At 38.0% G+C, this 23,936-nt stretch overlaps 1 protein-coding gene across 1 annotated transcript in view; it reads left to right on the forward strand.

Moving 5' to 3' along the window:
* The first annotated feature begins 2,325 nt into the window (after window positions 1-2,325).
* LOC119816093 (prolactin-5A1-like) overlaps window positions 2,326-23,936 on the forward strand; it is a 35,992-nt gene continuing 14,381 nt past the window's right edge. Inside the window, exon 1 of the mRNA XM_038332382.1 lies at window positions 2,326-2,356. Coding sequence (XP_038188310.1) covers window positions 2,326-2,356 — 31 coding nt within the window. The remainder of the gene's footprint in view (window positions 2,357-23,936) is intronic.

Below are 23,936 nucleotides of genomic sequence, written 5' to 3' on the forward strand. Positions count from 1 at the left end.
AAATTCCTTTGTGGAGAATTCTCTGTTTAGATCTATACACAATTTATAATTGGATTATTTGATATTTTGATGTCTAGTTTCTTGAGTTTTTTGCATACTTTGGAGATTAGCCATCTTTTAGATGTGGTGTTAGTGAAGATCTTTTCCCATTCTGTGGGCTAATAATTTGTCTTGCTGACCATGCCCTTTGCTTTACAGAAGCTTCTCAGTTTCAGGAGAAAATTGAGAATCAATGTGCCACAAGACCCAGCAATACCACTCTTGGACATATACCCAAAGGATGCACATTCAACCACAAAAACATTTGTTCATCTATGTCCATAGCAGCATTATTATTAATAGCCAGAATCTGAAAACAACCTAGATGACCCTCAACCAAAGAATAGATAAAGTCATACATTTACACAATGGAGTACTACTTAGTGTACAAAAACGATGGCATATTGAAATTTGCAGGTAAATGGATAGAACTAAAAAAAATGCCTTGAGTGAGGTAACCCAGACCCAGAAAAACAAACACGGCATGTACTCACTAATAAGTAAATATTAGACATAAATCAAAGGATAACCAGCCTTCAGTCCACCATGCAAGAAAATTTAGATAACAAGAAGAACCCTAAGAGAGACATACATGGATCCCCCTGAGAAAGGGAAATAGACAAGATCTCCTGAACAAATTGGGAACTTCTGGGTAAAGAGGAAGGGTGAAGGGAAGAAGGGGAGGAGAGAACATGAGGAAATGGAATGGTCAAGTTGGGGGAAGGATAGAGAGGGAGAACAAGAAAGGAGCTATCTTGATTGAGGGAGCCATTATGGGGTTTGTGAGAAACCTGGCACTTGAGAAATTCCCAGGAATTCACAAGGATAATCCTAGCCAAGACTCTAAGAAATACTGAGAGGGTACCTGAACTGACCTTCCCCTGAAATCAGATTAATGCCTACCTTAATTGTCATCATAGTATCTTCATTCAGTAATATGGAAGCAGATGCAGAGATCCACAGCTAGGCACTGGGTAGAGCCCCAGAGCCCAGTAAAAGATAGGAGCAATAATATGAGCAAAGGGGTCAAGACCATGATGGGTAAACCACAGAAACAGCTAACTTGAGCTAGTGAGAGCTAACTGACACTGGATTAACAGCTGGGGAACCTCTGTAGAATGGAAGTAGGCTCTCTGAATGTAGGTGACAGATGTGTGGCTTGGGCAGTTTGTGGGCCACCAGCAATGGGACAGGTATGTATCCCTAGTGCATGAACTGGCTTTTCAGAGCCCATTTCCTATGCAGGGATACCTTGCTCAGCCTAGAAATAAGGGGAGGGCCTTGGTTCTGCCTCAATGTGATATGACAGACTTTGTTGACTCCCCATGACAGGCCTCACCTTCTCTGAGAAATAGGTGGGGGTTGGGGTGGGGAAAGGTGGGGAAGCAGGAGGAGGAGAGAGAGGAGAAACTGGGTTTAGTATGTAAAATAAAAAAGATTGTTTAGAAAAAAAGAAAATAAAAAATAAAAATTGAATTAACATACACGATATTAGGTTCCATTGTGGCATCTTTAAGGAAAATTTGTTTTTGTTAGTTGGCCTTTGGCACTTGGAGGGAGAATTATCAGCCCAGTGAGGAAAATTTAATTAAACTGTTTATGTATATTTATAAACCAACTTACCTGCACTATAGGTTTTTTTGGTTAAGTAAATGGTTAATCATGTGATTCCTTATGACTTTACAGATATTCTTTCTGTTGTTTTACCCTCTTCTCTCCTATTCCTCTTGGATGCCAGATCCTAGTAAGAACTTCAGATTCTTGGCAAAGGCAACAGTAAACCTACAGAGATCAGGCGGCCCTCTGTAAAAGTTTGCACTGTACAACAATAAACTGTTATTTCTTAAATATTTGAAAAACTAACCAGAACAGTGAGTTTTGATAATTAAGAATGTATAAGCAGATGCTGTTCTTGGTGTGAAATTATATGTAAAAGCCATAACGTTATTAACAATTCCAGTGATAGAGCTGTCATAAAAGAATTTTAAAATATGCAACCGTTTCATGGTTCACTTTTACAAAGAGGTGACTGAGGAACATAAGAGCCCCAGGGAAAGAATGGAGCGTTAGGAAAGGGCTACATTCCTCTGGGTGTGACACAAACATCAGACATCAGGAGGTAGATAAAGTTATAGACCTATCTTCTTTCCTCCTACAGACCATCTCTGCATAGCTTTGGGGGTTGTCTGACAGACTATATAGGTGCTAGAAAATTAACTGAAGGCAGGATTCTACTGAGGCAGCTGTCTTCAGTTGGCACTCAGATTGTGCTGGGATTTCTCAGAGATGCAGCTGTCTTTGATCCAACCACACTCCTGTAAGTACTTCTACTTATGTTCCTCAAAGCCTAATGAATTCATCATTTTACAATTGTGTACATAGTCACTCACATAGAACACTTTTTTTTGATTTTTTGAGACAGGATTTCTCTGTAACTTTGGAGCAAATCCTGGAACTAGCTCTTGTAGACCAGGCTGGTCTCGAACTCACAGAGATCCGCCTGCCTCTGCCTCCAGAGTGCTGGGATTAAAGGCGTGTGCCACCACCGCCTGGCATCATATAGACTACTTTCTTTGCTCTTGTGAAGTTCTTCCCATATTCTGATCTTTGCTGCATAAGAAAACTGTGCAGACTATTCAGATGAGTGGTTCTTAAGAATGTTAAGCTTTAAACAACAACTGTAGAAAGCGTGTTTTCTTGATTGAGGTGAAGAAAAAGGGTGAGAGTGTTACTGACTTTTAGTGTGTAGAAATTAGAGAGATGTGCACACAGCCTCCAACATACAGGACAGCTCCAGAACAAGGAAGGATCTATCTAAAAGTTGCTGTGCTGCTGAAATTGCAAACTGATGCTGGAATGAGGACCTCTGGTGCCTATGCTTCTAATTTGTCACAATCACACAGCTGACACTTCCAAGTTCCAAGGCACCATGAACTGACGGGCTTGAGTCACCCTAATGAAGCCTCCAGTACTCAACTAAAGTAGATAGTGCTCACAGATGTGTGTCTTACTGGGCTTTGAGAATTTGGCTCAATCCTAATTAATTTGTAAATAAAAATATGTGCTATAGTTGCTAGCTATTAGCCTTTACATTCTTGATAATTTTTTCAAGAAAATGAATTAATGACAATTTTGGGATGCATTTAAGAAATGTGAAAAAGTACCTAGTTAGTCCTTGTAATTCTCTCTAATGATTAATAGTAGGAGTGTGTGTGTGGGTGTGTGTGGGTGTGTATGTATGTGTGTGTTCATCAAGTGTCAAACTCAGGAGAGAGCACCATGTCTTTGAGAAATTAAAGGCACTGTGAATTCTAAAAATACTATTTAAACTTATATTTAATATATTGTTTAGTTAATTTATACACTACATAACTTGTGATATATTTAATTATTTGGCTACTTCAGAGTAGGTATTTCCAACACATAAATCTTTAGTAATTCTTTAGTTTAATCTTGAATAATCCAAGCTACATCTATAAAAATCTCTGTAAAATTTAGTTCCTGAATGCTTGTAATTTGTTTCATCTTTTTATTTTCATCGATATGTGGAGTATGTGCATCTGAAGGTATTCGTTGTTGTGTGTGCATGTCACAAAGGATGAAGGTTTCAATAGAAGGAATCACTCTCCATAGTTCTTTGATCTTAGTCGTAGAGGCAGAATCTCTCAATGAAATGTGAAGATTACCATTATGACTAGTCATGCTAGCAAGCTTGGGCTGTGCATTATAAGTCCCCACTCATGGAGGTACAACTATAGGCAAACTGGAATACCACACAGTTCAGGCACTCAATTGGAATCTGGTAATTTAAATTTCTGCCTTCATGCGTTCATGGCAAGCACTTTAACCTTGAAGACAACCCCCAGCCCAAGACTCAAACTTCAGTATAGGAAAACACTTTGTTGTAGTATCGTTGAAGTTGAAAGCTCCTTTTTATAGTGGCAGTTGGTTTTTCTTCCCTCTTAAGATAACAAACTACTGACTTTTATAGGTCCATGTCTGTCAAAAGCACATTGATAATGACACCAGCATATATCATTGTCACAAATTTTAAAGTTGGGTATTGTCATAGCAGATGTCCTAGAACCACTCACATCCTGTCATCTAGGGCCAATTGTTGACAAATTTCCATAGTGGAAGATGCATCTTTTCCTCATTCCAGCTCAGACATACCACACTGTTCAAAAGAGGACACTGGGACTATAAAGGGCTTAGCTACACAGGATGACTCTTGTGACTTCACATGAATAGATTGTCTCTGTGATTTCATTCCTTATTGCAGGGGCCCTAGTGCTGCTGCTGATGCTGATGTCAGAGAATGTGGCTTCTGTACCCAGGTGTCTCATGAAAGATGATGGCTGCCAGAAGGTCCTCCGCTATATGTTTAACAGGACAAGCACCACATCTGAGACCATCAGCCGCCTCTCTTTGGAAACATTAAAGGAATTTGTAAGTCCTTCACTTACTTTAGACTCTTTCATAGAAAGGTCCCAATGTCAGCAAATGGGATAAACAGAAGTTTAAATGAGAAAACATGGAACCAAATTCAAGTAACACACAACAAAGCAGCAGTTACTAAAATATGGGGGTGGGGTGAGAGCTTCATAAAAATCACTGAATTTGGGGAGAAAATTGAAAGTATCTTAAAATACTTTTGAAAACATTTTTAAAAGATTTTTCTGTAATGTATTTCTTTAATTTCTACTCTTCGCATGAAGCCAAAAAAGGAATGGCTGAAAGGGGGCTCAGATTTTCTGGTTTTGGGTGCTCTGCAGTCTCCACTGGCGTTCTTCACTTAGCATACTGCAGATATACAATAAAGGAGAATCAGATTGGAAGAATCCCTTGAACTGGAAAGAATTAAAATGAATGAAACAATGTCAGGAAGGGGACAATGCAACAATAATAGTAATAGTAAATAGCTTTTCAAAGCCCCCAAATCTGGGAGCCATTGTTTAAAGAATTTGAGAACATGAGTTTACAAAATGAGAGCTGGGTTAGAACCATAAACAGGCTTTCTCTTCCTGATGCCTGTACTTTAAAGGCTGGATCCTATCTGCTCTAAGTCCATCCAGGAGGCAAAAATAGATGAGGGCTTCGACATCAATGACTATGAGCACAAGGCTACCATGTGCACAATAAACATTTATTAATACTGTCCTCTGCAATAACTGTTTTATTTTTTTCATTCTCCATTTCCTGATTGGCAACCTTTCATATTAACATCTGTAACAACTCAAAAAACATTCATAATTCTGCTGATTACCAAATTTAAATAATAAACATAGTAAAAATATATAGGATCATATACTATTTAAATATTAATTAAATTTAATATGTTTATGGCATATAGCTCCAGTGCTAATAGAAAAAATATATATTTTTTATAATGTGCAATTAAAGAAAGTGTGTCAGTGTGCTCCAACAGGAATCAAGAGATTGAGGACATATATGTGCTGGGCATTGGGCTATAACCCTATAGAAAAATAATCATTAAAATATAGTGTTTTGTAGATTTGGTGTTTTAGTGCTTCCTTTGCAAATAGCAACTTTTAGGCAAGTGAGAAATCAGAGCTGTAAAGTTGTGAAGCCATGGGAAGCTAATGGGGTAGAAGTGAAAATTAAATTAGGTGACATCTCCAATAGAAAGAAGTAAATATACCAAGGGTCTCTTTTTTAATTTCTTAATTTGACATTTAATGTACTCTTCATATCCCAACATGAATAAGGGAAGTTTCACAAGACCCCACCCATACAGAAAGAATTACCAGCAAACAATGGCCTCAAATAGATGGGGAACACGTTTTCCTTGAAGAGAAGCCCCTTCAGATACTGTTCAATCCCAAGTGGGTATTCCCAAATGCACGTACATATGAGCAACGCTAAACTAACTTAGCGGGTCTTACTTATGTACACATGTACATGTGTAACAATAATAAAGAAGAGAAAGGGAAGTTGAGAAAAATGAGGATCTAGGAAGATTTGCAGGGGGAAGTGTAGGGGTGGAAATTATGCAAATACAGTACTCGTCGTTGAAATTCTCCAAAAACTAATAAAATAAATGGTTTTTTTGGCAGACACAGAAAATGCATTAATAATTACCACTCTGCCCATAAGTTCGTTTACTCCATTCCAAAGCTCCAACTAACTGATTTTTTTCATCCTTTCCAGGATGCACAGTATGATCCAGGCCAGAAGTTCCAGAACAAGCCCACCATGACCTGCCACACTGCATCCCACTCCGTCCCAAACAGCAAAATGAAAGCTCAGAGAATGCAGGTGAGTCCACACCCAGCTACCTGAAAACAGGCACCATTTAGACATGGTAACCACACCTTCAGGAATGTGAAGAAAGGATGAGCATACTACACAGATGATAAAGTTCATGCAAAATAAAATTGAGGGTAACATTAATGTATCCATAAATTGCTCATGAAATTGTCCCTATTTTAATCACACCCTTAACATTGGCAATGAACCTATTATTTCGTAAGAGACTTTGAACTGATTTGAAGTTTCATGATTAAATTTACTCTTGCATGCAGACATAAGAAAAGTTGCAATTTTTACAATTACTAAAGCACATATTTGTGAAGCATTGTATGCTACTGACCATGGCATCAACTCTTTTTGACTTGGAAATGTTCCTTTCTGTATTTCTGCTTTTCTGTCTATTTCTTCCCTCTTATCTGATACCATTACCTAGAGCCCAGTAACATGCTATTCATACTTCATGGGGTACAAATATGGCCTATCATAACTAGGCAAGCAGTACCACTGTGTTTTTAATGAAGTCTGCTTATCTAGTGACCTGCCCATAGCCAATCTCAACAGGACTTAAAATAACTATCATCGCATATATCCACATGACACACCTGTAACCTATTCTTAACAATTTACTGGAACGTTCATTCTATATATCTGCTATGCACAACAGCAACTGTAAAACATAAGAAAAAGTGAATGAAGAGAGATGCCAAGAGGTACTCCATGGCTATATAATTCCCATAGCACTGTATCAATATTGCTTCAATTAATTATCGAAAACGTCACAAGATATGAAAACTACACTAGTAGTCTTTTCACATGCAATTCAACCTACAGTGGTAACCTTATGTGATGCTCGACTGTTTTTTTTTTTTTCCTTAGCCTATGACCCTTCTAAATGTGACCATCAGAATGCTGGCTGCCTGGAAAAACCTTCTGTACCATGTACAAAACAATATGGCTAATCTTGATGGAACTCCATATGCTACCATATCAAAAGTTACCTTGATTGATAGGCAAATCAAAAGACTCACAAAAAATCTGCAGGGAATTAAGACTATACTCAGCCAGGTGAGTCATCTCGTTAAACTCGCTTGTTTTCACTCATTATTGATGACAACTGTAACATCTGTAATGAAAACTGAACTTTAGACTAATTCTCTGTCTGCCACAAGGAAATTTAGACAGGTAATCGCATAGTCTTGGGACTAAAGGGTATGTGGCACTTCAAACTTCTCAAAAGTACTTTCTTTAGTACCCCACAACACAGGGACCCCAAATAATGTTAATGATTTCAGAAAACAATTGGACAGTGTCTCTCCTGGGCAGAGTAAAATATCTCGACCATTTCAGCACATCTTCTCACATAAATCATCCCCAAACTGAAAGTATTTTAGGCTCCCATCATTTTTGTGTCCATGAAATGATGAATCATATCCATGATTCATGGAGAATAGATATTGTTGAAGAAAGAAAAGAGAAATTTCCTCCTAAGGAAACTAATAAAATACAAATGGCACATGAGAGGTAGCACTGAGACTATGGAAAATTTCCTCACATGAAAACTGATTCTAGATTCTCCATTGTCCTTTGGTCAAGAGCGTGTCAATAGCCAAGCAGTGATTCTGTCTACTCCTGTGATGATATACTCCATTGGAGATCAACTACACACAAAAAAAATATATGCATGGTTCTTCTGTCTAGTTTTTAGATAAATAACAGACTTATAGCTTCCTGGTCCACATACATGAAACATATATTTTTGGCTTAAGATTTACATTTCTACCTTTCCTCAAAATATTATTCAATATTTAAAAGTAATGAGGACTAACAAATATTAATAATATAAATAATAACTAGTTGATTATTATTTTGTGATTAGGTTCATCCTGAACTTAAGAAAAATGAGACCTACACTGCCTGGTCAGGAGAGCCATATCTACAGCAATCCCAAAGAGGAATCCAACTTTTTGGTCTACATAGCTTGTTTGTCTGCCTGAACAGAGACACACAAAAGGTTTCTGATTATGTCAATATCCTAAGACACCAAATTGTTCCTAATGAATGAAAAGCTTCCAGCCTTCTTGTTTATTTCTGAGACAGTTCATAATGATCTAATCCTTTAAAGATTCTTTTGTTGTGGGACAATGGTCTTGTACCCTGTAATGATTTGTTGCTTGAATTGATTTAATAAAACACAGATTGGCCAGTAGCCAAGCAGGAAGCATAGGCAAGGCAACCAGAATAGGAGAATTCTGGGAAGAGGAAAGACTCAGGCTGCAGTCTTCACCCAGATACAGAGGAAGCAAGATGAGAATGCCTCACTGATAAAAGGTTTCAAGTCACATGGCTAACACAGACAATAATTATGGGTTAATGTAGGGTAAAACAGTTAATAAGAAACCTGCGCTAATAAACCAAACAGTTCATAATTAATATAAGCCTCTGTGTATTTCTTTCGGACTGAATAGCTGCAGGACCAGGCAGGACAGAAACCGCAGTCAACATTCTTTACATTTTACAGTGATTCAATGTGCCATTGAATATAAAAAAAACACTTCTTTTTAAATTTTATTTTCAATTATAATATAATTACATCATTCCCCTCTTCATTCTGCTCCCTTCAAACCTTCCCTTACACCCTGCCTCACTCTATTCTCTATAAAATATATTCTTTTTCTTTACTTATTTTTTACACATATATATTATCGCTTCAAATATGTTTATATAAATTAGTAAGTAAGTAAATACAGCCTGCCAAATTCATTTATTGTTGCTTGTATGCATGTTTTTAGTACTGACCATATAATATTAGATAATAAATTAGGGGGCTCATTCCTTGGGGATACTAATTCTACCTCACTCAGTAGTCATTAAATTTTGGTAGCCCTTCATCTATAGGTGGAGCCCTATATGATGTCTGTTCTTCAGCCACACTGGGGTCATCAATTGGTGTTAAAATTGTTCAGTAATTTTTTAAGCAGTCATAATGTTGAATTTTCTTGGGTATAACTTCCATGTCATATATATATGTATGTATGTATATATATATATATATATATATATATATATATATGGCAGAGTCTTGCAGTAGACTCTCTGGTTCTCTGGCTCTTACCATCCTTCCCACTCTCTCTTCAATGATGTTCCCTGAGCTTTAATTTTGGGTGTTGTGTTGTGGATGTAGCAATTGGGGATGTGCACCTTGTGGCCAGCTGTACTCTGAATTTTGATTAAGTATTGATTTCTGTAATGCTTTCCATTTGCTACAAAATAAGCAACTTCACAGCAGAGCACTGGTTTAAAGGATATTGCCACATCAGCGGTTGCGGTTTATAGGCACACAGCTATACTGATGGCTTTCCTCATTCAGCAGCTTTCCTAGCATCTTCAGGTAGCAGGAAAGCTGGTTCTCAAGTATAAAGCTTTTGGGTCAGTTTCATCACAAATCTTCTCAATATTGTGTACCGCCTGCACTATGAACTTATTTTCCCGTTCTGATAAACAACCAAGAACAATATCAATATCTTTCATTTTGGGGAGCAAGTTGGGCTTCCCTGATCAACACAAGAAAAGTACTGCATAGTCAATGGCTCTTGGGATGATCATTATCATCCCTAAAAACTTAACTCCAAGCCGGGCGGTGGTGGCGCACGCCTTTAATCCCAGCACTCGGGAGGCAGAGGCAGGCGGATCTCTGTGAGTTCGAGGCCAGCCTGGTCTACAAGAGCTAGTTCCAGGACAGGCTCTAAAAAAGCTGCAGAGAAACCCTGTCTCGAAAAACCAAAAAAAAAAAAAAAAAAAAAAAAAAAAAAAAAAAAAAAAAAAAAAAAAAAAAAAAAAAACTTAACTCCATTTAGTCTCTACATGTATACATGTACATAGACCTATACATATTATATGTAACTTAAGACGATTCCCAATACCTTTTTTTAACATCCTTAATGTTATTTACCATCCTTCCCATTTGCCTTCTGTCATAGTTAGGGTTTCTACCATGACCATGGCAACTCTTACAAAGGAAAAATTTAATTAGAGTGTTTCAGAGATTTAATCCATCATCATCATTGTGAGACATAGTGATATGCAGGCACACATGATGCATGAAAAGGAGCTGATCTGTAGGCAACAGAAGAAATCCATGTCCACACTGGATATAGCCTGAGCATGGGAAACCTCAGAGCCTGCCCACACAATTGCACACTTCCTCCAAAACACCACACCCACTCCAACAAGGCCACATTTCCTAACAGTGCCACTCCCTGTGAGTTTATGGGAACCAGTTGTATCCAAACTATCATATCTTCTCTATTGTCCTTCCCCACTTTGATTAAAGCCCCACTCCCATTTTTCCCATTTCCTTTTTCATGTAACTTATATGCTGACATTCCCTCTCTAGACCCCCACCCCATTCCCACCGTGGACTGCTTGTACTTTATGGGTTTCCGCAGTTACTGCAGTTAAGAAAATCACTTCTGAAATCTGGGAGTTAATATACAGTATTTGTCTTTCTGGGTCTGGTTACCTCATCGATACTTTAGAAATGTCAATATCTAACAAAGTCAATATTTTAAAATTCCTTTGCTCATTTAATAATAAGAAGAAATGAAAACTACTAAAATTTGTCACAAAATGAGTTTTTCTTAGGAATAAGACATGACACAATTTCACTTAGCATCACTATAATTTAATGTGAACCAAGTTATCAGAATCAAGGAATAAAATTATGATCCTACCAACGACATTGAAATCTCAGACATTTTACGAAAACCAGCAATTGACTAAGAACCAATTTTTCACAGAAAAATAACCAAAAAATACAAATATTATATAATTTACTATCTCTAAATCATATACAAAAGATAAAAACAAAGAAAACTTCTACTGGATGGGCTTAACTATAGGATACAAATTTGGAGCCTAGAATTGGAATCCATGAGATCAATATAAATTATTCAACTAGTCAATTAAAATAGCATGACTGAAAAAAATAAATTGCTGCAGATTGAATTGTCTGACAAGAGAAAAAGTGACAGAGCCACCACCGTGTCCCAAAAAGAAGAAAAAGAATGCTGTTGCCTGACCCCTCATAGATGGGAAAGCTGAAAGCATTTTAGCTTTGGTAGAATATAAAACCGTAGAGATAGAAAGTTCACAGCAACTCCAGTTAGAGTAAACCCAGAAGTGTCTACACTTACATTCAACACAGCCAAATTTCAGAAAAGGCAATTTTAAAAAATTATTTAAAGAAGACACGAGGGAATGTTGCCTTACCTACAGAAGCACAAGGAATTCATATGTCAGAGAATCTTTTTCTAAATCTGTGGCACCTATAATTAATTAAGTAACACACACTAAAAGAAAATGCCTATTATGAATATTATGCCTAAAGAGGCTATCATTCTGAAATGGGGTAAATAAACAATTTCAAAAAAGAGAAGACTTTGTGGGTAGAGAATTCTCTTTGGTAGTTTGGAAGTAACTGAAAGGACTCCTGCATGCTAGAACATCATTATGGAAATCAATGGTTTGTACAGTCAGCTGATTTATTCTTAAGAATTGGTCAAAGAAACAATAAGAAAAATTTTATCCACAAAGAGAAGATAGATTCTTGCAGTATTCTACCAGATATTCAAGAAAAAATGAAAACCAATGTTTCTCAAATTACTTCATAAAACAGAAAGGGAATAAACACTACAAAACTTGTTCTAGCTGGGCGGTGGTGGCGCACGCCTTTAATCCCAGCACTCGGGAGAGGCAGAGGCAGGCGGATCTCTGAGTTCGAGGCCAGCCTGGTCTACAAGAGCTAGCTCCAGGGCAGGCTCTAAAAGCTGCAGAGAAACCCTGTCTCGAAAAACCAAAAAAAAAAAAAAATTTGTTCTATAAAACCAGTATTACCCTATTTTCAAAGCTGTATTAGGACACAAAAAAAGAAAAAGATATTTTTCTGATAAACATGTAGGAAAAAATAAAAACATAATTGCAAATAAAAATCAAATGTGTATTGGATAGACCATTGAGCATGACAAGTTAGTCTCATTTTAGGAATACAAAGATGACTGCTGATAAAAGTATAGTATGCTAGTAAAAAACTATGGTATGCAAATTAAGTAGACCTAAGGACAGAAATCAGATCATTATCTTAATACATATATAAAAACATATTCACAAAATATAGAACGTCTTCATGATACAAGTCCTGAAGAAACTAGAAGTAATAAAATTGAAGCTTAAAGAGACAACAGATAAAGTACTTTGAGATTTCATCTTACCCTATTCAGAATGACCAAGATCAATAAAACAAATGATAGTACCTGCTATCAAGGATACAGGGAAAGGGGAGCACTTACTCATTACTGGTCGAAGAGCAAACTGGTGCAGCCACTATGCAAATCACTGTGGAAGTTCCTCAAAATTTAACCATAATTCTTGTCTATTTTTTAGCCATGTGTCTTGGTACCTTTTCTCTGTGCAACATTTTCACCTTGCTTCCTCTGCATCTGGGTGGTGACTGCAGACTGAGCCTTTCCTCTTTCCAGAATTCTTAGTCTGGTTGCCCCACTTATATATACGTCCTGCCTGGCTGCTGGCCAATCATCGTTTTATTAAAACAATACGAGTGACTGATCTTTATGTGTACAAAAGCATTATCCCATGGGAGAGGAGGTAGAACACGGAAGAAACTTCCCAGTTGACTAATTAATAGAATTAGCCTTTTGCAAATGGATACATTATCAAAAACTAGAGATTCAAATGAATCCTCATCAAAATCCAAATCCTATTTTTCAATAACAAAACTCTGAAGGTAAGATGGAACACAAACAACTCAAAAGAATGGAAATAATCCTGCACAAAATGAGCAAAGCTGAAGTTGATTTCATGCTTGCTGTATTGGTTTGAATAGGAATGATCCTTATAGACTCATGTATTTGATTGTTTGTACCATAGGAAAAGGCACTATCCTAATAATGGCCTTGGCAGAAGTGTCGAGGGGCAGGCTTTGAGGTTTCATATATGCTCAAGCTAGGCCTGGTGACATAGTTGCTTCTGCTGCCTGTGGATCAATATCCTCAATATCTCAGCATCCTCTCCAGTACCATGTCTGCCTGCACACTACCATGGCCCACCATGATGATAATGGACTAAATATACGAAATTGCAAGCTATTCCAATTAAATGTTTTCCTTTATAAAAGTTGCCACAGTCATGGTGTCTCTTCACAGCAATAAAACCCTAAGACACTTGGTTTCTATTGAAATTACACAACCACAATAATAAAAAACAGCATGTTACTGACACATTAACAGACACAGACCAATGGAACAAAATAGAGGAGCCTAGAAATGAATCCATGTAGCTACGGTCCCCTAATTTTGCCAAGGTGTCTGATTTGCTTTTTTAGTTATTTATTATTATTATGTTGTTGTTGCTGCTGCTGCTGCTACTTCTGTCCTTTTTACCAATATGATATAAACTATAGTTGTCTGGAAAGAAGAACCTCATGCGAGAAAATGCCTTCATCAGATTGCCTGTAGGCAAGTCTGTAGTATATTTTCTTCATTAATGATTGGTGTGAGTGCAGCAAACCCACATTGGGGACAATGACACCCCTAAACAGGTGGCCATGAGTTGTACAAGAAGGCAGGTTGAGCATGCCATGGAGTTTCTCCACAACCTCTGCTTTAGTTCTTGTTTCTAGGCTTGAATTCCTGCCCTGTAAAGTCCTTCAGTGAATGACTGTGGTATGAAACTTTAAGTAGCATTAAATGTTTTCCTTCCTACGATGCCTTTGGACAAAGTGTTTAAGTACAACAATATAACCCAAACAAAGACAGGTTCCCAGTACATACCTTAGAAGAAAGAGGCTCTTCATCAAACAGTGCTCACAAATCTAGACATCCACATTTACAAGGTAACTTCATTCCTGTTTCTAACCTTGTACAGAATAATTCTGTTGTGGGTTATTTTGATTGTGTTATGACAAATAAAGCTTGCTTGGAGTCAGAGGGTGGAGCTAGCCACTAGTCGAACAAAATTAACCACAGAAGTTTTGGAGGACTGATGATAGATAGGAAGTAGTAAAGTGGAGCAGGGAGGGATGTAGACCCTTTTGGAGGAAGGAATGGAGCAAGTAGGAGAAGACTCGTGGCTTCTCTGCCTCTGTGATCCTTCAGGTTCTTACTCTGATATTTAACTCCTGAAATTTTATTAATAAAGAATAATCAGAATAAAGCTTCAAAATTCCATGTGAGACTCAATGTTAATTTGGACCTGGAATTCTGAAGCTGCTGGAAGGAAGCATTGGGAAAACCTTTCAAAACACTGGCATAGACAAGAGTTTCCTCACAAGGACTCTAACAGAAAGTTCAACAAACTCTAAGAAGGATATAAATGGACAACAACGTACACTGCATCTGAAAATGTAAAATAGGGCAGCTATAATGGAAATCAGAACGTGAGGTCCTCAAACAACTTCTACCTCCCATATAATCCAGCTATACCACTCCTCTAAACTACAGAAATAAACTGATCAGCAGAGTGTAGAAATACTGAACACTCATGCTGCCTGCCCTACTAGTCAAGATCAAGATAAGAACAAGCCTAGGTGTCCATCAATAAATAGACACATAAAGGGAAAAGTGGCATGGAGCTGGAGAGATGTCTTGAGAGCTAAGATCAATTGTTGGTTCTCTAGAAGATTTGGCTCATGTTTGGTTCCCAGTGTTCACGTTTCCTGCTCTAACGTTACTTCAGTGATAGACTGTGGTATGGTACTATATACAACTATAAGCTTCAATATATGCTTTCCTGTCCCAGGTATTTTTAGACATAGTATTTAAACCCAGCAATATAAACCCTAACTAAGACAGATTAACAACCACTCTTCCTGGTAAGCCCAGAACCAGGAAATCTGATGACCTCTTCTGCCATCTTCAGGCACCAAGTATGCATGAATGCACCTCCATATATGCAGGCAAAATACTTATACACAAAATAAAATAAATCCAAAATGATTTTTAAAGAATATATATGTACATGTAGTTGTATATGTTTTCATTCCAAATGGAATTTTACTCAGCCATTTAAAGAGTGAAAGCTTTATTTTCTACAGGAATACAGATGGAATTGGAACTCACTTGGTTTAACAAAGAAATGAACTTCACAAAGAAAACTTACCTCATATTTTCTGTCATATGTAAAGAACCTGGGACATAAAAGCCACATGCTTGTTGAAAAAAGCCAATGCCATTATTATTACTGTCAAATTTTTAGCAGGAAGACTCGGAGGTCTTTCCCACTAGTGACTAGTGCCACTTCTGTGAGGTATGCTACAAAACCACATGGTAAGAACTGAATGTTAAACATATTATATTCTCTGCTTTCAGATATTGAAAACTAAGTCTGGCCTGAGCAAATATCTCTCTCAGTGTGATTTGGGGTTTGACAGTGCCAATCACACTATGTTGGATATACAAACAGACATGTTCAGTGGCATCTTATCACAATCACAAAGCCAGGCAAAATGTAACCAGGGGCACAGTAGTGACACAATTCTTATGGGTACAACCAACGTCTCTGTGCTTAGATGTAAACCCTGTTCTTTGTGGAGAACCCAGCAACCAAGCCAAAACTCTGTGGCTGGAGAGGTTCTAGGGTCATCAGGAAAGATTTTGCTGTGGTATATAGAAACAGATATGATGTGCCCATCAACATTCTCAAATATTTTTAGTCATATAGTTTGCTGATATCATTAGCCTAGGTTGCAGAGACAAACTGCATGGTGGTTGGGGATTCTGATGAGAGACCTATCCCCGTTGCGCTACTAAGAATAAGTGAGCGAGGTTGTAGCATGGTAATAAAATCATTTTAAAAGAATCAAAAACATCTGTCATTTCAGGGTTCAGGAAACACTGCAAAGAGTTGTCAAAACCATGGAAGATGCTGAAGAAATGGCTGAAGTTAGAAAAGAATTCTATTGCTTTGGATGTGACCCTACCATCATCATTAGAAATAAAAAGTAAATTGTTGACATATTGCATTACTTGGAGCAATTACAAGGGGCAATCAAGACGTAGCTAAAAGTGTGGTGACGGCAATGAGGCTATCAACCTTTCCTGAGTAGGTAGAGTCACAGGAACTTTACATGGAATTTTAGAACTTAACTTCTGTATACAGGGAGGTGTACTGGGTTATAGAAGTGGAGATGTAACTGAAAGCAGAGATCCAGGGAAGCAGGAATCCTGGCTTGATATCTATGCTGTTTGTGAGTTTTTCAAACATGCTGCTCTCCTCAACTCAACTGCTCTCCTCTACTTCTTTAATCTACTCAGTGCATAAAGTTATTCATCTATGATGTGCTGTTTGTCACACAGCCTTTAGAAGAACTTCTAGTTCTATTGGCTGGTTTTGTGTGTCAACTTGGCACAAGCAAGAGACATCAGAGAGGAAGGAGCCTCAATCGAAGAAATGCCTCCATGAGATCCAGCTGTAAGGCATTTTCTCAATTAGTGATCAATGGGGGAGGGCCCAGCCCAAAGTAGGTGGTGTCATCCCTGGGCTAGTGGTTCTGGGTTCTATAAGAGAGCAGACTGAGCAATCCAGTGAAAGCAATCCAGTAAACATCACCCCTCTATGACCTCTGAATCAGCTCCTTCCTCCAGGTTCTAACATTGCTTGAGTTCCTATCCTGACTTCCTTTAGTGATGAACAGCAGTGTGGGAGTGTAAGACCAATAAATCCTTTCCTGCCAAACTTGCTTTTTTTGTCAGCGTGTTTCGTCGCAGTCATAGAAATCCTAACTAAGACACTTGTCACTGCTATCCAGGAGCACTGCACAAACACAAGGGACTCTTCCATCAGTAACCGTTGCTTGTCCCAGGGACATGCGGCAATTTGTAGAGACATTATCTGTTGTCAAAATCGAAGTGAGTTGGGTTGCTCACCTTCCTGGACTTAGGGGGAGCTGGGAGGACCTTGGACTTAACATAGTGAAGGGAACCCTGATGGCTCTTTGGCTTGGAGAGGGGCAGAGTGGGGGTATGGGTGGAAGGGAGGGGAGGGAAGGGGGAGGAGGAGGGGAGGAGATGGAAATTTTTAATAAAAAAAAAATGAGAAAAAAAGAAAAAAAAAGAAAACAATTAGCACCAAAAAAAAATCGAAGTGAGGAGGGAAAATTGAGTTACTTTCTACTTCTGCTTAACACTAGGGAGATGCAAATATTGTAATCCATGCACAGAACAGCAACAGTGCATTTCACAAGACCTACCTAAAAATGGCTGTGCTCCCTGAAGTCCAGTCGAAGAGACGGAGTAGGGATTATATGAGCAAGACGGTGGGGGTCAAGACCATGACAGGAAAACCCACTGAAACAGCTGATCCAAACTCATGGAAGCTCATGGACTCTGAACGGACAGCTGGGGAGCCTGCATGGGACCAAATTAGGCCCTCTGAATGTTGGTGACAGCTGTGTGGCTTGGTCTGTTTTGGGGGCCCTTAGCTGTGGCCTTACAATCCGTCTCTGGCACATGAGCTTTTTGCAGCCCTTTCCCTATGGTGGGATACATTGCCCAGTCTTCATGCAGGGGAAGAACTTAGTCTTGCCTCAAGTTGATAGGCCAGGCTTAGTTGACTACCCATGGGAGGCCTTACCCTCTCTAAGGATGGGGGATGGGAGAGTACAGGAGGAAGGAGAGGGAGGAGGAACTTTGGTTGGTATGTAAAACCAATAAAAATTTTAAAATAATGAAAGGAAAGAAAAAAGGGGGGCTGTGCTCTGAAATTGAGAACTGTAAAAGGAACGAGACCTGAAGAGTATATGGGTCCAAACTGTCACAAATCCTCCAGGGAAGAGTGATATTTTCTAATTATATATTATCTATTATATATATATATATATATATGTGTGTGTGCGTGTGTGTGTGTATAATCTCATGAATATATATGATAGAATATAAAATTATATATATATATATATGCTATTATAATTAACCGACTCGAATCTCCCAAACTAAACTTGTAGTTATGCAGTCTAATTTATGCGGTGCTTGCAGATGTGTATCTCATACTGCTTGGAGAATTTGGTTAATGTCAAGTAGACTGCTAGAGCTATTTCTCTTTATATGCTTGATGACATATTCAGAAAGATGAATTAATAACAACCATGACATTTATTTTATGCAGTGTTAAAGAAAAAGGTGACTATTTAAATTCATTTTGGACTTTGTAAATCTCTCCAGTGATAAATGGCAATGACTATGTGTGTTTATCAATATTAAAATAAATACACAGAAGTGGCATTTTCTTTGAAAAATTATAAGTAATATAAATTCTGACAATATTGTTATAATTGTATATTTAAAGATTATCTGCTTACCTGGTGTATTGCATAAATTTATTTCTGTATTTATTTCAGTTACTCAAGTTTAGGAAGTTTCCGATACACGAAGCTTTATTGCATTTTCGACTACGCTTGTTTGTTTCACTTTGTGTTAGTGTCTTGCTTGCATGCAGACCTGCACACCACTGCATGCCTGGTGCCCAGGAGAAGGTGTTGGATTCCCGGGAGCTCTAGTTTGTGATTGTGAGCACTGCTATGCATGTGCTGGGAATCGAACCTGAGTCCTATAGAAGAGCCAGTGCTCTTAACCACTGAACTTTCTGTGTAGCTCCAACAACTACATCCTTTATGTTGAACATTTCTAATTTCAGTTATGAGCACTGCTGTGGGAATTAGTTCACCACACTCAAACCTTTCACCAGAAAATCTTTTGTCAAACTATCCCTAAAGCCAAAGGACCTTTTGAAGGTGGTACCTATTTCTTGTATTTTCCCTCCGGGGATTACAATTTTTGTTATGTTAGAGGTTCGTGTCTGTCTATTTGAAGAAAAGGAAATTGATGCAAAAATCACTTTGGATCACAGTCACAAATTTTGAAATTAGGTGCTAACCGTAACTGTCCTAAGAATTGTCCTATCATGTCATCAAGGACAAAGTATTGTCCTCTGCTAGTAATGGCAAGAGCCTGAGGTAGCGAGAGCATTGACCCCAGAGATTGTCAGTGACAGCCAACATGGGGGGGATGGAGCAGGTGCAATATAACACTTTCAGGGCCGGCATGCTGCTTCCCAAAACTGCTAGCAAGAGGACTATGGGAAAATCACTTAACCACAGGAATAGACGGACTTATCTTGCTAATTTCTTTCTTCCTAGTAGACCCTTCTGCTTCTGTTGTAAAGCCTGCTCCTGTGGGAGAGTGCCACCTCTTCACTCAGGAAGGAATGGATGTTGCCAATTGGTACTTCAGTATCTGTTTAAGATAGCATCCATCTTATCTGAGTGCATCTAATGCATGCTTTCAGAATCATTCCGAGACTTTGTAAGTAACCCGTTTACTTCTGTCTTCTTTCTGAAAGGAGCCTGCTTGTCAATGTCTAAGCCACAGTTCAGCTTCACTGAGAAAGCATCATGGATCAAACTTCAGATAATATCCAGTCAGAGATACAGAAAAGCATCTGCCTCTAAGAAGTGAACGAGGAAGACGGGACAGGTTTCTGAAAACTTATTTGCAAAAAGTTAATGGTTTTAAAATTTTGCCAGTGGTATACTATATTACTTTATAAATTTTAATTTCTATTTGTGATATAAAGCCCTAGAAGGTGTGGTCAAAGAAAGTCTCTGACTTCCTGTTACTGGGTGCTTGGGTCAATCTCCAATGGCATTCTTCATTCAATGCACTAAGACATAGTAAAGAATTGCTTCACAGGAAAAAGCTGCAATTGAGAAGAACGAAATGAAAGACACAGTGACAGCTAAGGGAAAGAACAGTGATCATAATAATAGCTTGTCAGAAACCCTAAACCTGAGGGGTTTTTTTAAGAACTTGGGAGTCATTAATTTACAATTACCAAAGTAGAGCTGATTTAGCATTGTAAACAAGCCCTCTCTGCTTGATGAATGGAGTTTCTAGGATCTACACTGTATACTATTAGTCAGTTAATGTGGACTTTAGTTTATCCAGTATAAGCACTGGATCTCAGTCTCTATAATATATACATACTCATATTTGTCAATTTTAATCACTACACCTTCCTTAATTTCTCATTACTGACTGATCATCTTAGATTTCTTAATATTATTAGAAGTTCATTAAAATTTCACAATTTGTGATTACTAAATTTTAATTATAGATGTATTAAATAATACATATTTAAGAAACAATGTTTTTAAATTTAAATATTGAACCACATGTATACATTAAAGTATATTTATTGTACTTTTGTTTTTTCATTGTGTGATATTTCTAAAATATTATGCTGAGATTTTTTATGACTATTACAATCAAAGCAATTTAATTCTGAATTTTTTTTCAGTTTTTCATAGACAAGGGAGATAGATTCAGTGGTAATTGAGAGATAAGGTATAATTTTTTAATGTCTGGATTGTAATAACAGCAAGAAAGATTGATAAAGATAGACTTTTATATCCCATGGTATTGTGTTCAAGTCCTAAAGGAAGACAATTGCTGTTTTGTAGTTTGTTTTGTTTTTAATTATATGTGTGTGTGTTTCTCTGTGTGTGAGAGAGAGAGAAGAGATACAGAGAGAGAGAGAGAGAAATAGAGAGAGAGAGAGAGAGAGAGAGAGAGAGAGAGAGAGAGAGAGAGAGAGAGAGAGAGAGAGAGAGAAATAGGTCTTTGCACATGAGGGCAGGACCCACAGAGTCCAGAGGAGGATATCAGGCCCTCTTGGAACTGAAGGTACTGGAGGTTGTGAACTATCTGATAACCATCAAACTTTGGCCCTCTATAATAGCAGTACAGGCTCTTAACAACTGAGACATCTATCCAGTCACAGTATTTTGGGATTTTTTTTTAACTGAAACACAATTGTTTCCTTTCCACCTTCTTTTCCCTCCTTCCAATCCCTCCCATATGAACCCACTCCATGCCATTCCCTCTCAAAGAGCCTCCTACTCTGTAATTAATATTGCTGCATATCTATGCAAACATCTATGCAAATAAATATTTACATACAAAATCCGTTGAGATCATTTAATGTCACTTGTATGTTTTTGTTTTTAGGGTTCACCACTTGGAATTGGATAACCATTTGGGGGGCACATGTCTGAAGAAAACTAATTCATCCTTTCTCAGCCATCTTTGTCTATAGCTCTTGATCTAGAGGTGAGGCCCCGTGAGACTTCCCCAATCCCTTTTGGCATGGCAACTGGTTATGTCATTGTTTAGGTCTTTTGTTTATTTATTTGTTTGTTTTTGTTTTTAGAGACAGGGTTTCTCTATAGCTTTGGAGCCTGTCCTGGAACTAGCTCTTGTAGACCAGGCTGGCCTCGAACTCACAGAGATCTGCCTGTTTGCCTCTGCTTCCTGAGTGCTGGGATTAAAGGCATGTACCACTACAGCATAGCTGTTTAGGTCTTTTTTTTTAAGCAGACATAGTGTTGAGATTTTATGGGTGTAGCTTCCTTGTCATATCTAGAAGGGAACATTGCAGAAAAGGGCAGAAAGTATCTGAGAGCCAGTAGATCAGGAAGTATTTATTTATGCTATTAATTCTTGCTTTTCAAATATTAACTTTGGGGGAGAATAAGGACATAGGAGAATAGTAAGTAAAGGGAAAGGATGGATGGCTAGAAATTAGATGAAAATGAGATTACATATGTAGTGGGGAAAGTAGACAAAAGAGTCATTTACTTTTTTAAAAAGCGATTTTTCTAATGTACCTTCTTTTCAAAAGTACAAATGTAGCCAATGCATTAGTACTTTGTACAAGATTAAAGAATTACAAACTCCAATTAACTAAATGTTGCAAGCCTTTCCAGAATGAACATTATACTCCAAGCAAGGAGACTCTATTTCATATCCCAATGAGCTGCCCCATTCCTCCCCTCCCTGCTCTAGACTTCTGTTGAAAATTCTCTGTATAGATCTGTATCCCATTTTAAGTTGGATTATCTGGTTTTTTTAATATCTAGTTTCTTTTTTTTTTTTTTTTGGTTTTTCGAGGCCGTGTTTCCCTGTAGTTTCTAGAGTCTGTCCTGGAACTAGCTCTTGTAGACCAGGCTGGCCTCGAACTCAGAGATCCACTTGCCTCTGCCTCCCGAGTGCTGGGATTAAAGGCGTGCGCCACCACCGCCCGACTTCTTGATATCTAGTTTCTTGAGTTCTTCATATATTTTGGAAAGCATCCCTCCACTAGGCATGGGGTTGATGAAGATCTTTACCAATTCTGTAAGCTGCTATTTTGTCCTTTGACAGTGTCCTTTGCCTTACAGAAGCTTTTCAGTTCCATGAGATCACATTTATTAATTATTGATCTTCGTGTCTATGCTACGGGTATCATATTAAGGAAGCTCTCTCCTGTGCCAATGCATAAAATTAAAGCATATCCAGAATCCATATCATTTTTAATTTTTCAAAAACATGCTCCTCAGAATTAATTTTTACAATTGATAAATACATGTACATGCACACATGCGTGCTCTCACACACATTTTCTTATTTCTCAGCTCAGCGAAATAAGCCTAACTGGCCTACTGTTCTTGTTTCACATTCAATGAGTTTTGTAGCTTTTATTAATCTATTTCTCTTGAAAATCTTATTAAGACTATAAAGTCAAATGGCACTGGCATGTTTTACCATTCACAGAATCATTTTGCTTGAAAAAAATTGTCAAGGTCATATGAGACACACATCTCATAAAACTGTATACCTTAGCTGACACAAGAAATGTTCCTTAGGTTGATTTATGACTCGTACTCACTAGCAGAGACATAGAGCCAGAAAATGTCATTTGTTTGCTTATGAACCCCAAGACTTCTGTGGTCTCGATCCAGGTAATTTCTCAATTACAGCTGTGCTTCCATTTTCAATTGGGTCATTGTTCTGTAGCTGTGCTGTGCATTGAAGACTGTGTATACATCACCTTAGTATACGTGCATGAAATAGAACACTCTTTCCCCTCCGTGTCACAACACAATCTCTACTGACTGTCATGCACCTCTGGAACAAAATATGTGCACTATTTGAGACCTGCTAATCATGTCATCTACATATTCTTTGCACCAAATCTTCCCATGTATCTCTACTAGCTCTCTGTCAAATTCATGGCCTCTTTTTAAATTTATTTTTACATACATATATGTACCCATTCAGTTTTCACAATATATTATCAACCATATAAAGGCAAATACATGACACTAGCATGCTTTACTTTTAACAAAATTATTTGATGGGAGGAGGGAGGGAAAAGTCAGCCATGCCAATGGCTCCAGTGGCAAGCAGCTGCCTCATGTTCTCATGCCTGCATTGGAAATGAAGCAATTATCTAATTATTATTTTATCAGTGAAAGTTCAGGATTCAGATACCAGAGTAAAACCTGATTGGTCAGATAAGTGAAGAGAAACAAGCAGTGACCTCTCTCATTCCTTGATCCAAAGGGGACAAGCATCTTTTTAAGCCCCTCCCTACTACTTCCTTTGTCTCTCTATATGGCCTGGGTCCTCCAGAATCTCTATGGTTAATTTTGGTCAGCTAATAGCTAGCTCTGCCCTCTGATTCAAGATAAACTTTATGCTCAGTCTTGAGCGTGTCAGAGTGGAATCAAAATATCC

This window comes from Arvicola amphibius, chromosome 6, assembly GCF_903992535.2.
Source record: "Arvicola amphibius chromosome 6, mArvAmp1.2, whole genome shotgun sequence".
Taxonomy (NCBI): domain Eukaryota; kingdom Metazoa; phylum Chordata; class Mammalia; order Rodentia; family Cricetidae; genus Arvicola; species Arvicola amphibius.